The sequence below is a fragment of the Vulpes lagopus genome, chromosome 10 (genome assembly GCF_018345385.1).
Source record: "Vulpes lagopus strain Blue_001 chromosome 10, ASM1834538v1, whole genome shotgun sequence".
Lineage (NCBI taxonomy): Eukaryota > Metazoa > Chordata > Mammalia > Carnivora > Canidae > Vulpes > Vulpes lagopus.
The window spans coordinates 22,807,517-22,827,582 of NC_054833.1; the positions used below are offsets into that span (position 1 = coordinate 22,807,517).

A 20,066-nucleotide genomic window follows, 5' to 3' on the forward strand; every position below is an offset into this window, starting at 1 on the left:
AAAAGGGCTCTTTTAGCAGAGGAAGGCAGCAGGTGTAAAATGCAAGCCAGTTTAAGATCATCACTGCCAATAACACTTCACCTTCCACTCATTCGTTCCAAGGAATATCTGCTCTAGAGAATTATCTTCTGGGGCACCTGGGTGGTTCAGCGGGTTAAGCATCAGCCTTTGTCTCAGGTCACGATCCTGGGATCCTGGGATCCAGCCCCGCCTCGGGCTCCCCGCTCAGGAGGGGAGTCTGCTTCTCCCTCACCCTCCGACCCTCTCCGTCCCTCCTCCGTCCCTCCTCCGTCCCTCTCCCCTCTTCGTGTGCTCACTTGTGCTCTCTCTCTCTCTCTAAATAAATAAATAAATAAATAAAAATAAAAAAAGAAAATGATCTTCCATAAAATAGTCTACTGAAATAATTAACATCTGAACAGGAAGGGAATATTTTTTTCCCATATTGATGTATTCTGTTGCTAGGAGATGGGTTTGGAACAGAATTCCTAAATTAAACTTCCTTGCAGACTGACTTTTATTGAACCTGGCTAAGAGAATACACTGCATTTATCATGGGCATTAGCGTGCAAAAACCTGTCATTTCTGAAGCTAGAGGACAATTAACCAGGTCAAGTATATAATCCAGGCATCTTACCATCATATTAAAGTAAGAGTATGTTTATGAGAGGCAGATGTACTGTGGGGGGAAAAGTACTATATTAGGAGGGAAAAAAAAATCTAGGATTTGTCATTTGCTATCTATGCAACCTTGGGAGATTACTTAAGATCTTTCAATCTTCACTTTCTCATCTATAAATGGGGACATTTTTTTCCACAAGTTTGTTGTGAAGCATAATTACGTATTGTATGTAAAATGCCTTTTAAAATATAAAATACTATATAGATCTAAAAATCATACAGGCTTATAATAATCATATTTTATTGTAGAATAAAAAGCATGTCCTTCACATTTAAAAGTTCTCCAAGAAATTTATCATGGAATAGTATGATTAAGAAGCAATGGATGGCTGGAGCCCCTTGGTGGCTCAGTCGGTTAAGTGTCTGCCTTCAGCTTAGGTCATGATCACAGGGTCCTGGGATCAAGCCCCATATCGGGCTCCCTGCTCAGCTGAGAGTTTGCTTCTCCCTCTCCCTCTGCCCCTCCCTCTACTCATGCTCTCTATCAGAAATAAATAAACAAATAAAATATTAAAAAAAAAAAAGAAGTAGTGGATGGCTTACACCATACACAAAGATAAACTCAATATGGATTAAGGACCTACATGTGAGACCTGAAACCATAAAACTCCTAGAAGAAAGCACAGGCGGTAACTTCTCTGACCTTGGACATGTCTCCTGAGGCAAGAGAAACAAAAGCAAGAATAAACTATTGGGACTTCATCAAAATAAGAAGCTTCTTGAATGAGAGAAGATATTTGCAAATGATGTATCTGATAAAGGGCTAGTATCCAAACTATGTAAAGAATTTATAAACTCAGCATCCAAGAAGCAAATAAACCAATTAAAAAATAGGCAGAAGACATGAGTAGACATTTTTCCACAGAAGACATCCAGATGGCCAACAGACACACGAAAAGATGCTCAACATCACTCATCCTCAGGGAAATACAAATCGGAACTACAAGGAGGTATCAGCTCACACCTGTCAGAAAGGCTAAAACTGACAACACAGGCAACAAGAGGCATTGACAAGGATGCAGAGAAAGAGAAACCCTCTTACCCTGCTGGTGGGAATGCAAACTGGTGCAGCCGCTCTAGGAAACAGCATGGAGCTTGCTCAAAAAAAGTTAAAAATGGAGCTACCCTACAATCCAGTAATCACACTACTGAGTATTTACCCCAAAGAATATAAAAACACTAACTCAAAGGGATACATGCACCCCTATGTTTATAGCAGCACTATTTATAATAGTCACATTACGGTAATAGCCCAAGTGTCCCTTGATAGATGAATAGATAGAGACGAGGTCGTATATATACACAATGGAATATCAGCCATAAAAAGGATGGAATCCTGCCATTTTTAACGACATGGATGGAGCTGGAGAGTATAATGGTCAGTGAAAGAAGTCAGTCAGAGAAAGATAAACACGATATGATTTCACTCATATGTGAAATTTAGGAAACATATAAGCAAAAGAAAAAAAAAAGAGACAAACCAAGAAACAGACTCTTAACTACAGAGAACAAACTGAGGGGAGGTGGATGGAGGGATGGGTGAAATAGGTGATGGGGATTAAGAGGACGCTTATCAGGATGAGCCCCAAGTTAGCATACAGAATTGTTGAGTCACTATACTGTGCACCTGAAACTAATATAACGCTGTATGTTAACTATACTGGAATTAAAAGAAATTAATAATTATTTTTTTTTTAATTTTTATTTATTTATGATAGTCACACAGAGAGAGAGAGAGAGAGAGAGGCAGAGACACAGGCAGAGGGAGAAGCAGGCTCCATGCACCGGGAGCCCGACATGGGATTCGATCCCGGGTCTCCAGGATCGCGCCCCGGGCCAAAGGCAGGCGCCAAACCGCTGCGCCACCCAGGGATCCCAATTAATAATAATTTAAAAAGTAGTGGAACTGTTTCTTTTTTTAAGGATTTTATTTATTTATTTGAGAGACAGAGAGAGAGAGAGAGAGAGAGAGAGCAGGAGCAGGAGGGAGAGGCAGAGGGAGAAGCAGACTCCCAGCTAAGTGGGAAGCCCAACATGGGGCTCGATCCCAGGACCCCGGGATCACGACCTGAGCCGAAGACAGGTGCTTCACTGACTGAGCCACCTGGGAGCCCCCGTGGAACCGTTTCTGAGTCTGTTCTCCTTGCTGGATTGTGTGAGTGCTCAGGACAGGGACCAGCACTAACCATGCCAGGCAGTGCCAGCTCAAGGTGGGCATCAGAAATCAGCTCATGGAGGGAAAGGAGCAAAGGAGGGAGGCGGAGAGGAAGGGAAAGAGGGAAGGAGGGAGAGAGGGAAGGAGGGAGGATTTTATGAAGTCATTAATAAAGCCAATTTCAAAAGAATTCCATAGAATCCCAAAGATGTCCAGAATAATGACAGCATCTCTGGGATTAATACATAGTCTCCGAAGGGGTCGAGACTCACTTAGATGCTTATTTCCCAGTATGTTTGTTAAAAAAATAAGTAAATAAAATCAGGTCACTATCCCCCTGTCACAGCTCACTTTCTCCTCCATGGTATGCACCCATGGCATGGAAAGGAAACACTAAATTTATTCAACTTCGAATTTTCATCTTGATAGAAGTACCAGCAAAACCTGGCTTCTGCGTCAGCCGAAGTATTTAAAAATTAAGTTTCTGTTCCATACAAAAATGTACGGAATTGAAGAAGAGAATTTCTGCTGACATGTATAATAAGCTGCTTCGATGCCCAAGGCTGCTTGGCAGAAACAAGAATGCGAAGAACAAGTAACATGTATCTGCTGTTTCATCGACCGAGCCACCAACACCGCTTGGTATACGTTGGTATTTTGTGATTCTGAATAACAGGCTTCCCATCTGATGTGTACATATTTAAGGCTGAAATAACATGAGAAGTTTACAGCAGAATCCAAAGTGGGGAAAAAAGCAGGATTCAGAGCTGAATGCAGAATATAATTATGTCTACGTTTTTAAAATACTAGAAAGGAGGAACACATTAATAATGCTAACAGCAGAGATATTTAAATGAGTGACAAGCAGCGGGCAATTCGTTTTCTTGTTCTGATTTCACAAATTTTCTTTCCTGGGTAGATGGTACTTTTATAACAATAAACTCATCTGAAAATCCCCAAATTATATAAAACCGTTTTAGTTAACACTGCTTGCTGTAAATCTAAGCTGTGTGCAGTGGTACAGAACTCAGCACCTATTAACACATTTGCTCTCGCGGCAACGGCAACCGTAAGAGGTCCGTCTAAGAATTCCTTTCCTTCTGGTTCCCGTTTACCCATAAGTCAGGGCTCCCCGTGCTCTGGGTTTCCCCGGGAATCCTAAACATGTCAGTACTGTTTACTGGGAGGGGGTGGGGGGTGGGGGGCTCAGGCTTTAAAAACCCCCAACCCCGGGGCGCCTGGGCGGATCAGTGGTTTCAGCATCTGCCTCCGGCTCAGGTCATGATCTCAGGGTCCGGGGATTGAGCCCTTATGGGGTTCCCTCCCTCTCCCTTTGACGGGCCCGCTCCTTGCTCGTGCTCTCTTACTCTCTCTCAAATACATAAATAAAATCTTAAAGAAAAAACCCCTCCACCCCCAACGTTTCCTTTCAATAGCTCCTTCAGGGACATCCTTGGCTCTGGGGGGCGCGCCGGAGCAGAGACTGGCAGGGACTGCACTTACCGAGACCCTTTCACGTGTTTGTGTATGAAGTCGGCGTGGGGACGAGGGACCAGAGGATCCTTCTCCCCGTGCACGATTAAGGTGGGGCACTGAACCAGGGGCAGCAGGTGCCTGCAGATATTCCCTGCAAGACAAACAGCATGGAGAATCTGTTTCAGGGTGGCCAGGGCGCCAGGTGAGTCAGAGGCGTGGTGTCCTGCCTCCCCCGGACCTCCGTGTCCCTGTCCCTAAAGAGGGAGTTTGCGGATGGGCCTTGAGGGGTCTTCTAGCTCTCCCAATCGGTGGGCCTCCTTTTCTGTTTCTCAGGTTTTTTTTTTCTTCTTGGAAAGCTCTCCTGGTAAACAAGCAGCTTTGCCTGACTATATGCGGAATTCATGCAAAAAAGGAAAATAAACAACAACAACAAAAAAACCCCACGACTCTGTATATCATGAATAGCAGTCCCCAGTTTGCAACCTGATGGTAGATGCTTGGCACCTCAAAAGCATTTCCCTTGAAATAAGGTCTTTAGTGCTCCTTGAGGTCCCAGCTAGCCCTTAGGGCTTCTACACCTCACTGTGAAGTTTTAGGTTACACGTGCCTCCTGCCTCCGTGACATTCCTGACATACTCTGGAGATGGTGAGGCCCTCATCTCCTCCTGTCACAGCGCTTTTAAGTCCGAGGTGGGACAACCTGGCTCCGGTCCTGTCCTGCTCTTTCCTGCCTGGGGAATCTTGGTGGCTCTTCAGAGATGAGTTTCAGCCTCCTCTCTGGTCAAACAGGGGACAGTTACAGTTCTCTGGGGTGGCCGTGAGGCCAAAAGGAAGTGTCACAGCTACAGTTCTGGGTAGTGGGCAGGTACTCCGTAAAGCAAGCTCCCTCCTCCCCCGCCTCTGCTGGGGTCCCTGGGAACCTGAGAAAGCTGGGGTGCTGCCCAGACCGGCCTGCTGCGGTGCTGCCTGGGCACCCGGCTGGTCTCCTCAGTATGGGGGTCACGGCCTGCTCAATGAGAAGGGGACAGGTTGGCTAGGGAAGTACTTCTCTAGGTCTCAGAAGCTGTCCTCTCCGGTCCCTAGGGTGACACACACTTGCTAACGCAGATCAGAACCCCGTTAGTCCTCACAGCACCTTGCGGGGTGGTGATTCGCCTCTTGGGTTCACAGAAGGAGCGGCAGCTTAGAGAGGCTGCGAAGTCTGCCCGTCATTCTGAGAGTGACCAAGTAGCAAAGTAGCAAGGCCACACTTCACACCCGGGCCTGTCTGGCTCCAAATCTGTGCAGTTAGCCCCGAGGTGAAACTGAGCACCCACAAACTTGAGTGCACAATTATGGGAAAAAAGGGGGCTCCTGTCAGATTAGTGAGTGTGGAGGGGAGATAAGCAGTTTATTAACAGGGACCTCTGGGTGGCTCAGCGGTTAAGCGTCTGCCTCCAGCCCAGGGCGTGATCCTGGGGTCCTGGAATCGAGTCCTGCATCGGGCTCCTACATGGAGCCTGCTTCTCTGCCTCACTCTGTGTCCCTCATTAATAAATAAATAAATTCTTTAAAAAAATTAGTTTGTTAACAGTCTTGCTGTAAAATTATTTATGCACTGCTAGTTCCTCTATATTTTGACATTTTTTCCTTTTTTTTTTAAAACTATATTTGTTTTTTAAAAAATTTAGGTTTTTCAAAAGTGGAGGGTTCAGGGATTTCCTCTGTGCCCACCCCTCCACGTGCACAGCCTCCCCCGCTATCAATATTCCCCACCAGAGTGGGATGTTTTTATAACTGATAAACCTGCACTGACACGTCATCGTCACCCGGAGTCCGGAGTTTACACTGGGCTTCACTCTTGGTGTTGCACGTTCTGTGGGTTTGGGCAAGTGTATAATGACATGGAACCTTAATTATGGGATCACAGAGTATTTTCACGGCCCTCAAAATCCTGCTTTGGCCATTCTAACAGGTGAGCACTGGGATCTTGTTATTTGGCTCATCTTTTAATCAGGTTGTTTGTTTTACTAACAAGAGATGTGAAGAGTCTTGTACATCTGGATCACCTGCTTTAGCAAGTATTTCCTTTGCAAATATTTCCTTCCTCCCAGTCTGTGGCTTGTCTTTTCATGCTCTCGACAGTGTCTTTCCTTAGGATGGAAGGTTTAAATTTTGACAAACACAGGACATATTTTTGAGTCTGCTGATTTAATTCTGCTTCTACCTTTGGGTCTTCCTACCCCTTCAGCTCTCTAGTCAGGAAAGCATAAAAAGTCCACATTTCAAAAATCTGCCTTCTTTAAAGGAGAACCGTCTTAGACATTTTTTTATGGCATTTTTGTTTTAAGAGCTGAGGGAGACACATTTGCCACGGCCTATTTCTGTGGCTGGGTACTGCATCTGAACAGGATATATTTGCTGTTTTGAACCTGAACCAAAAAAGTAACATTTCCAAATGTCCTTTTCATTGTGAAAGTTTTGATAGGTGTGACTCACTCTGGAAATGATTACCTAATGGATCAAACTGGTCCTGCAGCTGCAGCCATGTTGTCATCAACGTGCTCCCAGATTAGATCTTAGCTACTCTCTCTATTCTTTTAGCAATTAAAATAGGAGAATGATTATAAATGTAAACAGCTATTTAAAAACAACTTTAATTCAGAATTTCTCTTTAAGATGTCAGTTCTTCCTGTTACTGGAAATCGTGTTAATTTTTCAGATAAAGACGGGGAGCTACAGTCACATAACTAAGTTCTGAAGGTGGGGAAATACACTGAACAGTTCTCCTCAGGCTAATTCTGGTGGAGCTGAAGGTCAGGCCGGACAGGCCTTCTTTTTTTTGGCCCAGTGACAGAGGATATAATGCGTCTATATGTGAAAAAGAAAAAAAATATGGTACGTGTGGCAGCTTGTTTGTTTTCTGATTATCCAACTCCAGAATTAGAAAAAGACAAACACTATTTGAGGCTTCTGGAGAATTACTTGTCATCATACGCACAAAGGATTAGAAGGAAAGAAAGAACAGTTTGCTATTAAAGACTTAATGTGAACCCTGATACACATCATCTAGTTTAAGGTGGATTTATTCTACAAGAGCATGTATGGTATACAATCACTAGCATCCTCTGTCCGCACATCAGTGTGAAAGGACAATGGGTGAATGCATTCATCACCAGGGAATTCTGGAACACCAAGGGAGGAATGCAAGCAGCGTCTCTAATCAGCAAAGGAAGAGCTAAACAGTTCATATAACCTACCATCTGGAAGATGTTTAAATTGTTGGATGCCATCCACCCACTTCTCACAGGTCTTGGCAAAGTAGTCATAGCCATATAAGGTTTTGAGAGGTTCTCTTGTTTTCTCACTCCATTTAGAAACATCTCGGATACCTGAAAAATAGATGAATTGACAAGAACAGGTTTAGTCTAGGGGCGCCTGGGTGGCTCAGGTCGTGATCCTGGAGTCCTGTGTTGGGATTCATGCTCAGCAGGGAGCCTACCCTTCCCTCCCCCTCTGCCCCTCCCCCAGCTCCTTCTCTCACTTGCTCACACTCTCTCAAATATATAAACTCTAAAAAAAAAGAACAGGTTTAGTCTAATGATAAGTAAGGTTTATCTTTAGGTATTGCAAACATACTCTACTCCGGAGCCATGGTGTTTGCTGCTGTCTGCCTGGAAGCCCCCCACCCCACCCCACCCCCTGCCCCTGGTTTCAGTGGCTTACTCCTCACTTTACCCAGGTCACTGAGACCGCCCCCCTCCGAGAGTACTCTCCCTTCATCTACTCTGCTTAACATCTATCAGCATTTTCTGTGCCCCTGGCAGATGGTCTCCCCACTAAGATGAAAGGAACTTGGCTTTGTTTGATTGTCCATTTATCCCCAGAACCCAAACCAGTGCCTGGCACAAAATGAACTTTTACTAACTGAATGAAATTAGATCTGCATTCAATGCTGTTAAAGTCGTAAGATATAAGATGATATTCCTACAATTAGAGTTACCTGAGTAGTAAGACTGACATGATTTATAAAAGAGAAGGTTTTTTCCTGAATTATATTCATGTCCATTGAAAAACAGAGAAATTATTCATTCTGGTTTCTGCTACTGAAGAAATATGGGTGTAAAAGGCTAACTACGAATTCAAAACCTTATTACAGATGATTCATTCTTTAGGAAAGGAAATAGTAGCTAAAAATTCCTTTTAAAATGCATGAACAAATTTAATTACTCATTCTTTTCTGTATTTCTTTATTTTTTATTTTTTTTTTAAGATTTTATTCATTTATTCATGAGAGAGAGAGAGAGAGAGAGAGAGAGAGAGAGAGAGGCAGAGACACAGGCAGACAGAGAAGCAGGCTCCACGCAAGGAACCCAATGCAGGACTCGATCCCAGGACCCCAGGATCACGCCCTGGGCCGAAGGCAGGCGCCAAACCACTGAGCCACCCAGGGATCCCCTCTTTTCTGTATTTCTTTAAACACACTGATAACTCGAAGGCTTCTGAGCATATTACATATTGCTTACAGACAGCTTTTAACGCAGTGCCTCTGCTACACAGTACACCGCAAAGACAACACATTACTAATGATGTGAACTATTGAACAATAACCCCACCACAGCACTCTCGGTGGTGCCAGGCCCTTGGTAGGCACCTTGTATGTACTCAGTGAGTACAGATAACAGAGTGGAAGGAAAACTGTCATGTACAACTGCAACTGCCTTCTAAGGAAGGTAGATGCTGTTACAGATGACCCCAGATCAGTTCAAATCTGCAGAGGTAAGCCCAGAGAGCTGACCTGCTCTGCACAGGAACAAAAGGACCTCACAGAGGGGACAGAACTCTGGAAATTAGGAGGGTGGGGACGAGATCTGGGAAGAAGAAACAGGAGAGTTGGAAGAGGGGAAAGGAGAGAGGAGCAAGATGTCATAAAGATGGCCAGTAAAGAAATTTCCCATAGATAGTTCTTTTTTTTTTTTTTTAAGATTTTATTTATTTATTCATGAGAGACGCAGAGGGAGAGGCAGAGACACAGGCAGAGGGAGAAGCAGGCTCCCTGCGGGGAGCCCAATGTGGGACTCGATCCCAGATCTCTAGGATCATGACCTGAGCTGAAAGCAGATGCTCAATGGCTGATCCACCCAGGTGTCCCTCCCATAGATATTTCTACTTTGGGCTCTACTGCAGACCACATCCTCTGCAAGGTGTCCTTGCAGTGAAATGACTAGATTTTTTTTTTTTTTTTTTGAGTAGGCTCCATGCCTAGTGTGGAGCTCAATGCAGGGCTTGAACTCACGACCTGAGACCTATGCCTAAGCTGAGATCAAGAGTCAGGCACTTAACCGACTGAACCACCCAGGTGTCCCTACAACTAGATCTTTCATAAAAAACATTTTTTTTTTTTGTTGCATTGTTGGAGTTGCAGCAATTAATGGAAACTGCCATTGCCATTAATGGAAAACAGACCATTGATAAAAAAGAAGGAAATAAAATACATTTGCCCTATGGAATGTGATACAGCAAGGATATGCATGTGTGTGTGTGAGAATGAAGAGAACCTAAAAACAGAAAAAAGAGTGGTAAGACTACTCAAAAGGCAGGGTTGCTTTTGGGAGAAACGCGACTACTAGCTGGGGTTGGGTGGGTAGGGCTGAATTTGGGATTCCTAGACTGACTGGAGATTAAGATGGCCCCAATTTGGTATTAATTCCGTGGTTCCCTACAGTAGCAAACGTAAATCCCATCTGAAGGAAAGCATCATCAATTTGTCTACATGGTCCTTTTTGCTTACATGTTTTCAGGTTAAGAGTACTAATGACAGGTCAGAAAACAATCCGAATCTTTATGCAGCTAATGAAAAAGCTAGAACATTGGAAGAGAAAGCTTAAGAAATGATGCAGACCAGGGCACAGAGAGACAGGAAGATGGGCAAGACACAGGGAAGATGGTAAGACCAGGCCCACAAAGTCCAATCAGTCCCCGAAGGAGGAGAGGACGGGGGAGAGCAGAGGAGAAGCAATTCGGGAAGGACCCGTCACGGATGGCTTGCAGACCTGATCAAAGATAAGAGTCCACAGACGAAAATCGAATGTAACCCGAACTGGATTAACTAAAAAGGAATTCGCATCTAGACACACAATGGTAAAACAGCAACAAATCAGAAAAAGACCCTGAAAGACGGCCAGCGGTGAGACCCACCACTCAGAGCGAAAGCTACGCCCGCAAAACTTCTCGCCAGCAGACAAGCGACGCAGTAGACGGCGGAATGGCAGAGAAAATAATTTGCCATTTACGTGTCTGTACTTAGCCAAATGATCTTTCAAGAAGGAGTGTGGAATAAAGACATTCTGAGGTAAAAACTGAGCTCACTACTCACAGAGCTGCCCTTAAGGAACTTCTAAAAAATAACTTGAGAAGGAGAAGTGAGCTCAGGAGTATCTGAGATCAAAGAAGGAAAGGCGAGAGTAAAGAAAGTGACAAATGGGTCCGTAAATGTAGAAACGCACAAAACTCGCCAAGTTCACGAGAAAGCAAAACACTTTTTTTTTTTTTACACTTACGTTAGTTCTGTCTGTAAAGGAAGCAAAAGGACAAGCCATATGCTGTGCAGCACAACTACTAACACGATTCCTAACCAGCAAGGGGAAAATAATAAGACTATCAACAAAAGCCCTGCCAATCAGTAGCACTGTAATAATAATGGGAAGTGTTCTAGTCTCCTGGGTGTCACCAGGTAGGTCTGTTAAGTGTATCATTTTGTACGTATCAAATATTACATAAAAGTTTTAAATCTACAAAAAGAAATATAAGGACATGAATAGGTACAATACAGAGGAAAAACCCAGTGGTGCATAACTTCGCAAAAAAGATTCTCAATTTTATCAGTAGGAGGAAAATGCAAATTAAGTCTCCCAGTCAGATACCATTTCACATCCATTTGACTGGCTAGGATTAAGAAGTCTGGTGATTGCAAGTTTCTGTTGAGGATATAAATTGAGGAATCTAATATGCTGGAGGTGGAAATGCAAATTTATTTAGTTGGAAAACAATGGGTCACTTGTAATGTGGTGTATTTGCATAACACAGTATTCAGCAAATTTCATGTATGGGCCTACGCTCCAGACCAACACTGTTACTCATAGGCCCTGAAGACATCTATGTACAGGAATGTTCACGGCAAGAGTGAAATATAGACCATCGATAAAAGAGAAGGACATAAAATACATTTGTCCTATGGAATATGATACAGCAAGAGCATGAACGAATCTTAGAAATTCAATGTTCACTAAAAAAAGTGACTCAGAGAAGATCTATAGTATGAAGTCACTTTGCATAGCTCAAAGAAAATAATGAAACTAAATTACATATTGTTTAGGAATAGAAACATATGTGACAGAAGTGTTTTCAAAAAGGCACAGGGATGATGGCAGGACTCAGCCGAGAGGTAGGGGTACACTGGGGAGGAAGCACGCGGATACAGCAAAGGTATAAGCAGGGATCAATCTTAGGTTCCATGGTAGGCTCATGGGTGCCCGTAATTCAGTGTCACATGTGTTACATTATATGTATCAAGTATTATACAATTAAATAAAATTCAATTACAAAATAATAAAATATTATATAACAAATTGCAAAATAAACTTTAAATATATACCTTATATAATATATAGCATAAATATACATTATTCATAATTAACTTATATATTTGTAAGATACATTAGATATAATACAAATGTTTAGTTTATATATGCAATATATATTATTATGTTAATGTAATTAATATGTAATATAACATTTTGAATTTATATATATTTATTATTATTTTTTTTTAATTTTTTTTTTATTTTTATTTATTTATGATAGTCACAGAGAGATAGAGAGAGGCAGAGACACAGGCAGAGGGAGAAGCAGGCTCCATGCACCAGGAGCCCGACGTGGGATTCGATCCCGGGTCTCCAGGATCGCGCCCTGGGCCAAAGGCAGGCGCCAAACCGCTGCGCCACCCAGGGATCCCTATTTATTATTATTTTTAAAAGACTTTATTTATTTACTCATGAGACACACAGAAAGAGGCAGAGACAGGAAGAGGGAGAAGAAGATTCCCTGAGGGGAGCCCACTGCAGGACTCGATCCCAGGGCCTCAGGATCATGCCCTGAGCTGAAGGCAGACACTCCACCATTGAGCCACCCAGGTGCCCCTTAAATTTATATATTTTATAAAATCATATGTATTTTTATTTAAAAAAATTTCCTGTGACAAGAAAGCCAAGATTTTTTAAGATCCAAGTTGGCTACTGTTCAATATGAAGACATTTTTCTTCCTAAAATGTAAATTCCTCTTCTTGGGATAGTGGAAGATTTTTTTTTTTTTAAGATTTTATTTATCTATTTGAGAGAGAGCAGAGAGCACAAGTGGGGAGGAGTGGGAAAAGAGGGGGAGGGAGAAGCAGGCTCCCCACTGAGCACCGAGCCCACCTCGGGGCTCCATCCCAGGACCTGAGATCATGACCTGAGCTGAAGGCAGACACTTAACAGATTAAGCGACCCAGGCACCCAGCGAGAGATTTCTGAAAGTGAATTAACTCAGTAAAAGCAGGCATTTGGAATGAGAGGTATCTATTAGTATGTGAAATTCGGAGCAAAGCTTTTGACTCTCACAGGAAATATTATCTAAACCTCGAGGGGCAGAAAAATCCAGCTGTAGCTGGAGCAAGCCGGATGTTCACAGCAGGCACTGTGGGTAAGGCCCGCAGGCTCAGAGGTCATAATGGCTGGGTCTGAATGCCAGCACTTGCACCTGCTAGCTCAGCGACCCTGAGCAAGTTCCTTAATCTCTCTGCTAGTTTCTTCATCTGAAATATGAGAATTATAATAACGCTGAGATAAAGAGTAAATAAGTTAGATTTGAAATGTGCTAGCAATGGCAAATGGCATATTATAAGCACTCAAAAATATTCTATGTATCTATATACTTACTTTTTTTCAAGAGGAAGTCAGCTTTACCCCAAAGCATGACTTCCACCAAAAAATAAGTAGCAATTATGTTTCACAGTTAAGTTCCTAAAATAACTATTTGAATCAAACTATTTGCTGAACCGAAAGGGATATAATTTATATCCCCCACCCCCACCCCAGACTGATACATTTCTTTTTCTGAGCATATAATTTGTGCTAAGCACCAGAAAACTCATTCACTCTCCATTAATTAGTGAATTAATCCAGTAAACATTATTTGAAGCTTGCTGAGTATTAGTCACAGCAGGTACAAACTTGAATAAGATACAGTCTCTGCTCCCACGGGCTTACCATCTAGCCCAGTTGTAAGATACCTCTGTAGAAGAATGGGATAAATGTTGTAGGAGAGGCCGGGGGAGGACAGAGGAGGGTCAGTGAGCTCAAAGGGGCAAAGGGAGGGAGTGGTAGTGGTGGGGGCTTCCTGGAGGAGGCACTGCTAGATCTAAGTGTGTGAGAACAGAAGCCAGCAAGTAAATACGGGAGCCGTGCCACCTATTACTAGAACTTTCAGGTGGCCAAAGAAAAAGATGGGCGTGCGGGGGTAGAGGAGACCAAGTGGCAGCAGAGGGACACAGGAAAGCAGCAGGGTGTTGAGGGGGTAGGGGAGATGGTCCTGGCTCGCTCAAACCTTGGAAGCAAAGCAGAGGAGTCTGAATTCTGTTTATCTGGAAAGCCATGCGAGACCTTGGAGGGTTTTCAAGTAAGACGCATCTTAGCAAATGACTATCCAAGCAGTTTGGAAAGGAGACTGAAAGGAGGTAAAGGCGGGACAGGGTGGAAAGTGCCGGTCCATCTAAGTGGAGACAGATGGGGCGGCCTGGACCCGGGGCCTGGCGGGAGGAACGGAAACGGTGAGATGGATCCCAGACAGCGCAGCAGACGGCGGGAAGAACGCAGAGGGCTGGATCGCTGCACCGCAGAGGCCAAGCTGCAGAGGCCTTACTGGCCCACCTCCCGGCTGCGCCGTCACCCCAGGTTTCTTCGCCTCCTCAGCCCCGAGCTGAGTAATAAATAGCTTCGTTAACGGCGTTAGCTCATAGGAGGCACTCAATAAATCATGCTATATGCTTTTCTGGAAGAAAGTATATTCTACTGAGCGTCACTTATCAAGGTTGAGAAACGTAGCAGGAAGAACAGGTGCAGAGGAAAGATTATGAGTTCGACTCTAGACACACTGACTGTAGGGAGCCCGTGGGGCAACTAGGTGAGAAAACAGACCTTGAAGCGTAATATCTGGAATTTGGGAGTCTGACGACGCCAAGTGATGAGGGAAGCTCCTTGGGTGTATGAACAAGAAGGAGTGAGAGCTCAGGATGGCAGCTGGGAGAGCCCGGTGTCCCAGGGCCAGCAGCGCAGAGCGGGGCGGTGTCAGGGAGAGCAAGTAGAGAGAAGGGGAAGCCGTGGACGCGGTGGCAAGAACTTCAAGGCAGAGACAGCTTCACAAAGGGGGGTGCGGTCAATATCATATCATGTGAGTGTTTTCTTTTTAAACATTTGATTTATTCATTTCAGAGAGAGAGCACGGTAGTGGGGAGGGGCAGAGGGAGAGGGAGAAGCAGACTCCCCGCTGAGGAGGGAGCCGAAGCAGGGCTCCATCCCAGGACCCCGTGATCACGACCTGAGCCCAGGGCAGACCTCACTCAACCGAGCCACCCAGGCACCCCACCTCGTGTGTATTTTCAAATGCTGCAGGATGGCCAAGGAGCCAAAGGGCAGTAAAGCATCCTGGGGGCTTGGGAGCACCGAGGCGCTGCTTTCACAGGCCTGGGGGGTCGGAAGCCACCTCGACACAAGCTCCGGGGGCTGGGGGGTGCACGAGGCAGTGGGAACGGTGCCTGGGAAAGGGAAAGGGAGCCCACACACAGCACACAGTAACCCCAGGGTGTGAGGTTAAGAGGGAGATCCTTGGGGTTTGTCTGCATAAAGAAGGGAAGTCAGCGTCGCTGGACATGGCGAGTGCACCCAGCAGGGGCTGCAGGGGAATGCGTGACAGGGTGGCACTGCCCAGGACAAGTGGCTGCCGTGAAGTGCTGTGTGAAGTGTCCTGGCGCCAAACAGGCACAAGCATCCCCCAGGTCCCAGGGCTTAGCCCCCCCCCCCCCCACGAAGGCAGAGCCGCGGGTGCTGGAATGGGGGCTGAAGCCGTGTTGGGTGAGGAGTGGCTGAGGGGAGCCGCTCGGGCGAGCAGAGGCAGGGCAGACGGGCGCCAAGGAAGCACCTGTCCGGGAGTGGCAGCTGTTCAGCGTGGGAGCCGCACAGGAAGGCGGGGGCCAGGGCAGCAGCTGGCTCAACGGCCTCCGGCCCAGGTGCCCCGAGGTCCTGACCCGAGGGCTTTACGGAGCAGAATCAAAGGACCAGGTTTTGGCCTCAGCAAGAGGACGAGGTGCCCTCGGGGCCCAGGGCGTGGGCAGGAAGAGGGGCGTCACCTTCAGAGGCTGAATGAGAGGCAGTGGGGGCCCCCCCGGCAGGACCAGGTAGCCGGTGCTCCCCCTGAGGCTGGGGTGGGGAAGAGTCGTGAGGTAAGGAGTCCGGTGCAGACGCGCCCCGTTTTGACTCACAGGCTGCCCGGACGCAGGTGCCCGCGCAGCGGGAGGAGAGAAAGCCGGCTCCGGGACTCAGGAGGGGTCCCGCTGGACAGCTGCTGAGCTAACGAGGGGTGCAACATCGCCCCCCGTCAGAGCAGAAGCCGCGGGATGTCTGCTCAAGTGAGCACCCACTGGCCCTCGGGCCTGGTGCGGGCGAAGCTGGCGCGAGCCCCTCTCCCTGGTGGAAGCTAAACTCCAGACGGAACAAGGACCACCTACCTGCCACGGCCAGAGCGGCAGGCTCAGCAGACTCAAACCTTGAACAGTGGCCCGGAAGAGGGGTGAGCTTCTGACCTCCCCTTTCTTCCTCGGAGTCCCAACTCTGAAGCATGCGGTGGGGGTGGCGTGAGTTGCACGCGTGCATGGGGGCCGCTGAAGGCAGAAACTTCAGGAGAAGACCCCCAGGGTTGGCCGGAGGACCAGGACACGCTCCCCCGCATGACGGAGACTCTCTCTCTCTTCTTACCCTAGTCCATGTTGGGAAGGGGCACGGCAGGCAGGCACCTACAACCCCAAGAGCAGGCTAGCTCTCTGACCAAAGGTACCAGAGAAGGGGGGCTCTAGTATCTGACAACTGGAGGCAAAATCTCTGTCATTTCTTCTCTCTCTTTTCTCTTGCTGCTTTGCCCTAAAGATGACTCTGGTTGCACAGAACTGTGCAACAGGAGAGGAAAGCATGGAAACCTGTCTTTCTTGTCACAGGAGCTTTGAAGGGGGTCCCTAATTCTGTGTACGGACTGATGAGACAATTCAAGTCCTGGGATCACCCCAAAGCTCTCCATATATGAGGCAGATGCAAAAAAAAAAAAAAAAAAAAAAAAAAAAAAGCACTGGGCATAAGCTTCAAGAACCGGAATACCATAGAATCCACCACCTACGTCCCAGCATAGCCCGAGCAGGGTTTGTGCGGGGCAGATACAAAGAACCGTAGCACAGGCTTTGAGAACTGCCCCTATGATGGAACTACAACCCACAGAAGTCTAAGCAGAATTCGCAATGAACCTAACCAGGGTGGCTGCATGCCAAGAAAAGAAAAAAAAAAAATCACCATTCCTCAGAGTTTTAACAAGAGACCGCGTCTCACAACATAGTACAATGAAAACAGTCCCAAATTAACCAACACGCAAAACAAATAAATGAAAAAGCTCCACAACCTCCAGACAGGCAAATCTGACCCATTCCCAAGGGAAAAAGACAGCCAGCAAATGCTGAACCACCTCCCACCCCCATGACCGAGACACTGGAAATATCAGACAGAGAAGGCAGGCCCTGTCACATGCATTTTCATTCAGTTCAGTGTTTTCTTTCCTCTGAACCCTGGAGGGATACAAGGACAGGCAGGAGTACCGATCAGGATGGGTGACTGCATCAGACTCATCATTTAAAAGGCTCATAGTCCTTTTCCAAACAGTGTAAAGAACGAAGATTCTACAACAGAACACAGCCATTTAGGGGCTTACTGAAACCAGTGGATTGCAGAACAGCTGAATAAAACTAGACTTGTTGGGATGCCCGGGTGGTTCGGCGGTTGAGCGACCGCCTTCAGTCCAGGGAGTGATCCCGGGGTCCTGGGATCGACTCCTGCATCAGGCTCCCTGCAGGGAGCCTGCTTCCCTCTCTGCCTGTGTCTCTGCCTCTCTCTCTCTCTCTCTCTCTCTCTGTGTCTCTCATGAATAAATAAATCAAATCTAAAAAAAAGCCGCCAGACTGAAGAGGTCCTGGTGGGCCAGGCCAGCTGATGGTGGTGGCAGGGCAGCTGAGACAGCGTTGGTTTCTGCCCCCGACACTCCTAGATCCCGATGCGTCCTTCTTTCCTCCCGAAAGCCAAGTCGTTTCAGGTTGGCCAGCATGCTGGAGGCTAAGCGAGTCCCAAGCGGCTGAATGCAATTGCACAGCTGGGTGCCTGGGAGCTGCCAGCAGTCACCACGATGTAGGCAGCCACTGTGGGCGCAGGGGAGGAAATGGGGATGGAGGGGACGCTCCTGCTTCAGCTCTAGGCTCTAATGATGCTACCCTTCTCCATCAGTGCCTGGACTTACAAAAACAGACGCGCTGGATCTGGTGCACAGGCTGCAGTTTGCAGGTGCCTGACCTGCCTCTAAGAATGTCAAAGATAAGCTTGAAGGACAACCTCATGAAAACTGAACAAAATTTCTTTATCAAAATATAAGGTTCCACGTTTGAATACAATGTTCCTTTTTACACTCCCATAGTTTTAAATGAGGTTATGAATAACACTTTCGGCCAAGCCCTCCCTCCCCGAGGTTCACTATCAGTAGTAGGAAATGGGAACGCGGATTTTCTAGGACTATTTCCTGAGTCATGAAGGTGTTGCTTCTGCAAATAGAAAGTGTTGGAACACAGACTGCTTACACGGTATGACTTTTCTGAGAACTCATGACCTCAGGGCTGAGACCCGGAAGCATATGAGACAAGACTTGTCAATACCTACCTAAGTGAGACCTGAGAAGGGAGGGCAAAGGTGCCACTTGTCCTGATCTCTCTGATTCATGAAACCTACCTTGATAAATCTTCTCATCTTCATCAGTCACGTAGGCATTAGCTCCCCAGATCACCATCTTGTTGATGTACAATGGGTATTTTGCAGCTGCAATGAGTGCTGTAATTCCACCATCACTCCACCCCAGCAGAGACACCTTCTTAAAGTTCAGAGTCTGCGAGAGAGAGTGAAATGCTTATTAGCACAGCTGACCCTCTCCACTAGAAGAATCCGATAATGGACAACTGTCACAATCAATACACCTGTGAGGTTTGGGGCATCAGTTGGAAATTAAAGGAAAATCCTAGAGTCCATTTGATGACGTAAATGGTTTTTCTCCATTAGTTTTGGTGTGAATATAAGTATCGTAAGGTCCTAAGTACCTCTGAAGCTAATAATACAGTATATGTTTATACTATTGAATTTTTTTTTTTTAAACTTAACGTACGTGGTGTTATTTTGAATCAATGAGGGAACTACATCTTCTGGTTGGACAGAATTTCTGGAAACACTGGAGATCAGCTGTCCTTGGAAATGACAAGTAACATGTGCATGCACGCCCACGCCTGAGCAAAGGCTTTGAGAATAGTAATGTAGATTAGAGAGGGAAACTTGATATTTACTGGGTGAAATGAAGTCATTGCATCTGATAAAACCACTGACTGCAACTGTGGGAAGAACAGGCGGAAGGAGGCTGGAGAACGAGGGAGTCACAGGGAGGTTATATTAGTCCTTAAATCAACCAGGCTCTGAAAATGTGTTGGACAGGGAAACTGAACAAAGATTTCATTGGAGACATACTGCCTAGAAGTAAAAATAGGATGACTTGGAAAATAAAGGTTAAACAATTATCAGTCCAAGATACTGATGGGACTATATATTCCTAAAAGTAGATGGGTAATAACTGGTACTACCTTGTAAAAGGAATATTTGCATCTTCTGTGACCCAGCGTCATCCCCTAAATATGTATGGAACACCTGCACATGTGCACCGGGAGACAGGTCCAGGGGTGTCCACACCAACATTGTTTATAAAATTTCCATGGACAAAACAACATTCGCTGCACTGCTCTTTATAATAACAAGAAAAGCAACTTAAAACTTTTGATTATTTGTCCACCATTGGAGAGAGGTGAAATAAGACAGTGCATCCCTACAGTGGAATATTTTGTGACTATTATAAGACTTACATAGACTTATTATTTATTAACATGGAAGGATCTCCTTGACAAGTTGTTCAAAGAACAGTAAGTTGGAAAAAACATTACAAATAAGTATGATGCCATCAGTACAAAACTGTGTATTTATATATGTAATAAGATTGGCCGGAAGGGAACCCTCTTATGCTGTTGGTTGGGAATGCAAGCTGGTGCGGCCATTCTGGAACACAGTGTGGAGGTTTCTCAAAAAGTTAAAAATAGAGCTACCCTATGACCCAGCAATTGCACTAGTGGGTGTTTATCCAAAAGATACAAACATAGTGATTTGAAGGGGCACCTGCACCCCAATGTCTACAGCAGCAATGTCCACAATGGCCAAACTATGGAAGGAGCCCAGATGTCCGTTAACAGATGAATGGGTAAAGAGGATGTGATATATACATACAACAGAATATCTATCTAAAAGAATGAAATCTTGCCATTTGTAATGATGGATGAAACTAGAGAGTATTATG

General features: G+C 45.6%; 1 protein-coding gene across 2 annotated transcripts in view; it reads right to left on the minus strand.

Moving 5' to 3' along the window:
• Window positions 1-20,066, minus strand: part of BPHL (biphenyl hydrolase like) — a 37,198-nt gene that overhangs the window by 7,651 nt on the left and 9,481 nt on the right. For both annotated transcript variants that reach the window (XM_041772164.1, XM_041772163.1), the window contains exons 4-6: window positions 18,413-18,566; window positions 7,552-7,683; window positions 4,340-4,463 (exon numbers count right to left, since the gene is read on the minus strand). In XM_041772164.1, the coding sequence (XP_041628098.1) occupies window positions 4,340-4,463; window positions 7,552-7,683; window positions 18,413-18,566 (410 nt within the window). The remainder of the gene's footprint in view (window positions 1-4,339; window positions 4,464-7,551; window positions 7,684-18,412; window positions 18,567-20,066) is intronic.